At 42.7% G+C, this 7,166-nt stretch overlaps 2 protein-coding genes across 2 annotated transcripts; one reads left to right on the top strand and one right to left on the bottom strand.

Annotated features, from left to right (window-relative positions):
- Positions 1-748: 748 nt before the first annotated feature.
- On the top strand, positions 749-1,806 carry LOC111649655 (olfactory receptor 5B17-like). Its single transcript, XM_023399381.2, has one exon. The coding sequence runs from the start codon at positions 752-754 to the stop codon at positions 1,706-1,708; it is 957 nt and encodes a 318-aa protein (XP_023255149.1). The 5' UTR covers positions 749-751; the 3' UTR covers positions 1,709-1,806.
- Positions 1,807-3,355: 1,549 nt separating this feature from the next.
- Positions 3,356-5,115, bottom strand: or6at1 (odorant receptor, family 6, subfamily AT, member 1). Its single transcript, XM_023399379.2, has 3 exons — positions 5,044-5,115; positions 4,307-4,969; positions 3,356-3,529 (listed from the first exon to the last, which is right to left on the bottom strand). Exons 1-3 carry the CDS (start codon positions 5,113-5,115, stop codon positions 3,356-3,358), a joined length of 909 nt encoding a protein of 302 aa, XP_023255147.2.
- Positions 5,116-7,166: the final 2,051 nt, after the last annotated feature.

Here is a 7,166-nt window from a genome sequence, read left to right as displayed (position 1 = left end):
AGATGAATAAACAATATTTAAATGTGAGGGATCAAGTTCACAAAGGTGAGTCTTTAGTCGATCGATCAGTCAGTTATCAGTTTTGATAATCGTTTTTTACATTTCACAGCTTCTCCTTCTCCAGTGTGAGAGTTTGCTTCTTTTCTCTGTGTTAACATGAACTGAATCTGAGTTTAGACCAAACTCACGAACTGATTCATCAAGAAAACAATCTCTAACAGAAACTACAAGTGGTTGTTGTTCTGACGTGATCGTGGAGCGAGAAGAGGATTCACATGAAAAGAAAAAAAGAAAACAACAAAACTTCAAATATAATCAAACGTCAGATTTCAGTTGCAGTTTAACTTCCATGTTTTTCTCTGTCACAGCTTCATCAACACTCGGACCGACATCAGCATCAGTGTTTGTGTCGAGATCTTCAGGACGACCAAACACCCACAAACTGTTCATGTTAAAGAATTACAGGTGTTTGTTCCAGACCGTGTCGAACTGTGATTGTTGCTTAATCATGAATATTTCAAGTTGTAGAGGAAAACTGATGATTTCTGGACTTCTCAGGCACTTTGAATAAAAAAAGAAGGTTCATTAGACATCGACTGCTACGACTTTAAACCTGTGTCTCGAGGACAAATATTAGTTTAATTTCTGTGATTTGGCTTCAGTTGACACTCAGGTGATGTCACTATCACACCTTCACCTGGACAGACAGGTGACAGTAACACTCCTCTGTGTCTCCTCCTCCCTCAGCCGTATGGAGAACCAAACTTTCAATGCAGATATTATATCCATCGAAGGGTTAAAGGTCATCCCCCAGTCCTCCACCCCCGCCTTCATCCTCCTCCTCCTCATCTACATCTTCATCATGGCGTCCAACATCGGCCTGGTGGTCCTGATCTCCATGGAGACGAGCCTCCACCAGCCCATGTACCTGCTCCTCTGTAACATGAATATCAACGACGTGTTCGGGGCGACCGTCGTCATCCCGCGCCTGCTGAGCGACCTCTTCACTCCCATCATGCAGCGCTACACTCATTACATCGAGTGCGTCGTTCAGGCCTTCGCCGCTCACTTCCACGCAGGCACCTCTCACACGGTGCTCATGATCATGGCCTTCGACCGGTACACCGCCATCTGCAACCCCCTGCGTTACGCCGCCATCATGACCCACAGGATGGTGGTGAAGCTGTCGGTGGGCGCTTGGGTGGCGGCCTTCATCTCCGTTGCGATCCTCCTGGGCCTCACCATCCGCCTGACGCGCTGCAGGCGGGTTATATTCAACCCGTTCTGTGACAACGCCTCCTTGTTCAAGCTCTCCTGCCAGGACCTTCTCATCAACCACATCTACGGCCTCGGCAGCGCCGTGGTCATCCTGGGCTCCTCCCTCTGCAGCATCGCGTTCACCTACCTGAGGATCGCCATCATGTGTTTCAGCAGCAAAAACAAGGCGTTGAACAGCAAGGCGCTGCAGACCTGCGCCACACACCTGGCCGTGTATATCATCATGATGGTAGCATCCTTCACCCCCATGATCATGCACCGTCGCCCTGAGTGGGCGGACAGTGGGAAAGTGGCGTCCGTCATGTTCCACGTCGTCCCCCCGGCCCTGAACCCCATTATCTATGGGCTGCAGTGTAAAGAGCTCAAACACAAGATTGTCAGCATGTTTCACAGGAATAAAGTCACAAACAGGAAAAGTCTCCATAAATAATAACGTTAAAACAATAGCTTTAAAACTGCAGTTTGTCTTTAAAGCTCCTCCAGTGTAAAGGTGTGTGTCCATGTGTAGTGTGATTATAGATCAGCTCTAGCTTCTATATTAATACTGTGAAAGTATCAAAGCCTCAGTCCACAGAGAAATGCACACAGCCTGTATTCAGAAACTGAGCCTTAAAACCAGCCGTCAGGACTTCTGGAACTTTGTGATGTCACAACAAAGCAGTCACCAAGCCCCGCCCACCTGGACCCACCATCCAAACCTTGCAGGATTTGGTTTCTCTCAGTGTTTTACCTGAAGTTTGCTATATCTTTATTGGATCACTCAGAAAACAGTCAGCCAATCAGAAGAGAGGCTCAGAGCCTCCTCTCTTCTGATTGGCTCACCGACCTGTTGTTACTAGAGCTGCAGAGAGAAGCCTGAGAGAGGAGATGTAAAACTACACTGAGATGGTTTTTATATCTTCTGATGGATCAACACTTCAAATAAAACACAGAAGAAGAAAATATGGATCTTTACATTTTGTTAAATTTTTCTGATGATGATCAAACTGAAATTATCCTCAATTATTAATAATAATAATCTGGTTTTATTTTCTCATATTTCACAGGTCATGTTTTCAGCATCATAACATGTGTGTCCAATGCTCTAGTATTATACGTCACGTTTACACATAAACCCTGAGTTTCTACCTGATGGAGGTCACTGCAGATGCAGATGGGTTACGGGAGGTTTCCTACTGTTTGTCCGAATAATATGATTTTAATAAAAAAATATTAAATTACATCATTTATTATCATTTCATTATAATCTACTTAGATACCTGGCGACAGGTGACCCAGTTATTATGATTATTATTGGATATAATAATTATAATCAGGTTTGAGATATTAAAGTTCTCAATAGAATCAGTGAACTCATTTTTTGTGGTTGAAAAATCCACAACTCAGACTAGTTCCAGTTTACATCCGTTTGTCCAGAGTCCAGACCCCGTTTTGTGAGGTCACCGTGACCTTGACCTTTGACTTTTGACCACAAAAGTCTAATCAGTTTGTCCTTGAGTGAATGTTTGTGCCAAATTTGAAGAAATTCTTTCAAAGTATTAGGGTAACTTTTCAGGCAGCACCTTTACTTCTCTCCACACTTCCTGTCTCTGAGTCACATGTCGGTAAACTAACCAATGAAAGGCGAGGAGGACTTACTGAGGTAAAGAGGAGGAAAACTAAAGAGATGCATTCAGGAAGATACTGTAACTGTTTTGGAAGATGCAGATTTAAATATTTAAACTTGTATAAACATAAATGTGCAAATAATTAACTGTATGAACACTGTAAATATATTTTTTGTAACTTAACTCAAATAAACAGAATGAATTAATGGTAGATGCTAATAAAACAAATAGCATTTAACATGAGACAAATTCAAACAGCATTGTGACAAAAACATTGATTTATTATTGGTTTATTCTTTCATGTGGGAATAAAAAAGGATCATAAACCAGGTTAATGTGACTTCAACACATTCAGCTGTGTGAGTTAGTTAATAAACAGCTCGACAAAGTGACTGGAACGATACACGACTCAGAAAGACGTGTTAATAATCGTAATTTCCCAGCGTGGTTTTGTGCAGGAGGTTTTTCTCTCAGAGTGAGGACGCCGTGTCTCTGACGTCTTTCGTGGCTGAAACAGCTGCAGGTCTGAACCTGCTCAGAGTCCGTCTGATGGAGTCCTTCAGCTCCTTGTTCTTCAGACTGTAGATCATCGGGTTCAGGAAAGGAGTGAGAGCGGAGTACAGCACAGACACGATCATACGAACCTGGAACAGAAACAATGATTCACTGAGCTCAGGGTGGACAGACTGTACTCAAACATCGCCATGACAACTGCTGAGCAGGACCACGAGATGAGACCATGTGCTGGACGTTTCAAAGGTCATAAATCAGATTTTAAAACAGTCTAATTCATAGTGTTGGATACAGGAGATACAAGGTTTCTGTGGTCTTACAGCAATGTGCAAAAGTTTTAGGGACTGAAACTAAAGCAGGATGTTACGTGGTCGTATCCCTCCGCCACTCAGACTAGTCTCAGGTCACATGATTATCCAGAGTCATAGAAAATATGAGCCATTTCTGAAGCCTTGAGTAATGGCTAAAAAATGTTTCTGAGGTCAAAATGACCATGACCTTTGACCTTTGTCTACCAAAGTCTGATCAGTTCATCCTTGAGTCCAAGTGTTTGTGCCAAATGAGAAGGGATTCCTTTGAGGAGATATTCCGTTCCTCGGTACACCTGTTCCGAGGTTCTGGTCAGGTAGGTTCTTGGAGAACCCGCCTCAGTTCATCTGTCTCTTCATGTGATCCAGACCGACTCCATGATGCTTGGATCAGGACTCTGTGGGATCCAGACCATGTGCTGCAGGACTCCTGGTTCTCCTGGTCTCTGCAGTGTTTGGAGTCGTCGTCCAACTGCAGCATGAATCTGGACCGGGTCGTTGAGACGAGTCTAAAGTCCCTAAACATTTGCACAGAGCTGCGCACGAGACCTGGACTGAACCAAACCTAGAAGTTAAAACCAGATGATTTGAGTCTCGTACCTCTGGACGGAAGTTTCCTACCCTGTAGGAAATGTAGACGAAGGAGGCGGCGGTGTAAGAGATGGACACCACGGTCAGGTGAGCGGTGCATGTCGTGAAGGCCTTCAGCCTCTGAGCCACTCCCATTCTGGATATGGAAACACCAATCAAGATGTAGGAGGTGAGGATCAGGACTCCTGTGGTCAGCAATGCCACCAGGGCGAAGGTAATGGACACGATGTTATCCACCGAGGTGTTGCCGCACACCAGCCGCCTCAAGGACGACGGGTCGCACCAAGCGTGTCTGATCACGTTCGGGCCGCAGTAGGGCCGCTGCCAGGCCAAGACAGAGGCCGGCAGTGTGCAGAGAGCGCCGAACACCCAGGCTCCCCCGACCAGGAGCAGCTGGACCGGGCGGGTCATGACGGCGCTGTAGCGCAGAGGGTTGCAGATGGCCATGTAGCGGTCGTATGCCATGACGGTCAGGATGGCGCGGCCGGTGACGGCGAACTGAATGAAGACGAACATCTGCGTGAAGCATCCCGGGACAGAGATGGTCGTCACGTCCGACAGGAAGCTGGACAGCATGTTGGGGATGGTGGTGGTGGTGTAGACCATGTCGACGAGCGACAGGTTGTAGAGGAAGAAGTACATGGGAGAGGTCAGCTTCGGGTCCGTCGTCGCCTGCGAGAGGAAGAGCGCGATGACGACACTGATGATGACATCATGCTGAGCTGATTCCAGGACTCTGTTCTTACCACAAAGATGATCATGCTGTTTCCTCCCAGGATGATGATGTAACCTAGCAACAGGAAGACGAAGACGATCATCTTCTTCTCACCGAGGTTGGCGAGGCCCTGGATGATGAAGAAGTCGACGCCATCAGGCTGCCAGGTCTCGTTAACAGAGCTCGATCTGTGATTGGTCGACAAGGGCAGGTATGAATCTGAACAGAAAAGTAAAATCAGTTTATTAGGAACACCTAGCTAAAAGTGAATCAGTCAGGTGACAGGTGTCTGTTATTCAGGTGATATAAAGAGGGTGGACAGAATAACAAACGCCTGACTGCTGCCTCCTGAACATTATTATTATATTACATATTATGGTTTCATCACACGACTGTTTTAGCTTGGTGTTCCTAATAAACTGATACTAAGTAACTAATAAATAAATCATCCAGAATAAATAAACTACTATTGTAGAAAAACACATTATTAATAAATGACTTCAACACTTAAACTCTTTCATGTTTCCTTGTATAATTGTTAACAGCTCAGAAACAAATAATATAATAAAAATTATAATAATAACAATAATTTTCCAACATTTATATTATTTATAAAACATTATTTTGAACTAATGAACATGTTTCAGAAATCTGCTCCGAGTTCAGTTTGTGAGTCGTCACATGAAACGTAAATAAATATAATATTTATAAACGTAAACAACCTCTTGTTTGTGACATCTGTCTGAGAGTATTTATTATTCCATCCATAAAAACATGTTTTCTTATTTGGTGCAATAAAAATGCTTCATGGTTATTTCTGCATGTTCTTATCTTCCACAACACGTTTTAACAGAAGAAGAAAATAATTATAATGATTTGACAATAATTGATTAGACTCAATCATATATCATTGATGTGTAGAACTGAATACATTTTTATTAGTAATATTTACAAACTCATAAGTTTCTCTTCTTCTCAACTCAATATTTCTGTTTACCTTTGAACTAATTCCTTTTTCTTCTCTATTTGAATCTACTCATATTAAATAATAACTATAATAACTATAATTTATAATAACTTAATATCAAACCTAGTTGTATTTAGTTAATAATATTGCTTATAATGTTGTTGATTAGATATGATGCATCTGAAAGTCACATTCATGAAACACATTTAAAAACAACAACGGTCGACTGGAGTTAATTAACGATCTGCAGGAGAAAAGCTGATCAATGACCTGAAGTGACTCAACTTCAAACTGAATAAAGTTCCTTAAGATAAACAGTTTACAGCTACGTTAGAGATAAGAGCAGCTCATATCAGACCTTTACGCAAAAACATAAATAAATGTTTAAAATGAGACATTTTGAATATAATGTGTCTCTGTCTCAAATCACCAACAACAGAGTCAAAGCTTCAGACTGTATTACGACACAAACACTCACTGACCTCTGGGACTTTGACCTGAAACATCAAACAGCAAAACCTCCATCTCTCCTCAGCAGACAGACCAAGGGATGAAGGGATGAAGGGATGAAGGGATGGAGACGAATGTGCTGCCAACAAACGACAAGCATAGAAAAACTTAAATTCAATAAAGCTCTGCACAAAACAAAACACACCTTCCTCATATTTGTCTTGTTAAAAGTGCAAACAGCTGATTCATAAAACGAGTATCTTACCTGAACAGGTAAATCAGACTTCACGCTGCTCTGTTGCCTGAGCGCCACATTGTGCCTTTTCAAGAGCGTCCAGCCTTTTTGCTCATTATGATGGAGATTATAATGAGACGGAGGATCATTAATTACACGTATTAAAAATGTTAAAAAAATAAACAAACACCATGGGGACGTGTTTTTAGTTTCCTTTGCGGCTATAAACTTTAATTGTCTTTGTCGCCACGGTAACACCTTGTATAACCTCCTCATTATAGAAGCTTTTACTCCATTTTAATTGCCTCTGTGTGTGTGTGTGTGTGTGTGTGTGTGTGTGTGTGTGTAGTAGTATTACTCAATTCCTCATAAAGTGGGTCATTAAACTTCAGGGTGAAGAGTTGGTGTAAGGTGGGGGGGGGGGGGGGGGGGTACCTTTAACTCCGACCTTCACACGTCACACCACAAGTTGTATTTCCTACATTTTCTTCAATTTAAAGAG

Source organism: Seriola lalandi, unplaced genomic scaffold (genome assembly GCF_002814215.2).
Source record: "Seriola lalandi dorsalis isolate HSWRI2012SDOR001 ecotype SW California unplaced genomic scaffold, Sedor1 jcf7180002051589, whole genome shotgun sequence".
Lineage (NCBI taxonomy): Eukaryota > Metazoa > Chordata > Actinopteri > Carangiformes > Carangidae > Seriola > Seriola lalandi.
The sequence above is the reverse complement of the archived record's forward strand: the minus strand, read 5'-3'. Positions and strand labels throughout refer to the sequence as shown.

What these genes read in the sequence shown, in the direction of transcription:
- LOC111649655 (XM_023399381.2), top strand. Translation starts at nt 752, where the DNA reads ATGGAGAACCAAACTTTCAATGCAGATATTATATCCATCGAAGGGTTA.
- or6at1 (XM_023399379.2), bottom strand. Translation starts at nt 5,115, where the DNA reads ATGATCGTCTTCGTCTTCCTGTTGCTAGGTTACATCATCATCCTGGGA. An exon ending in ACAGCATGATCATCTTTGTG is followed by an intron (nt 4,970 to 5,043) that starts GTAAGAACAGAG and finishes TTCCTCTCGCAG; the next exon opens with GCGACGACGGACCCGAAGCT. An exon ending in TAGGAAACTTCCGTCCAGAG is followed by an intron (nt 3,530 to 4,306) that starts GTACGAGACTCA and finishes TTTCTGTTCCAG; the next exon opens with GTTCGTATGATCGTGTCTGT.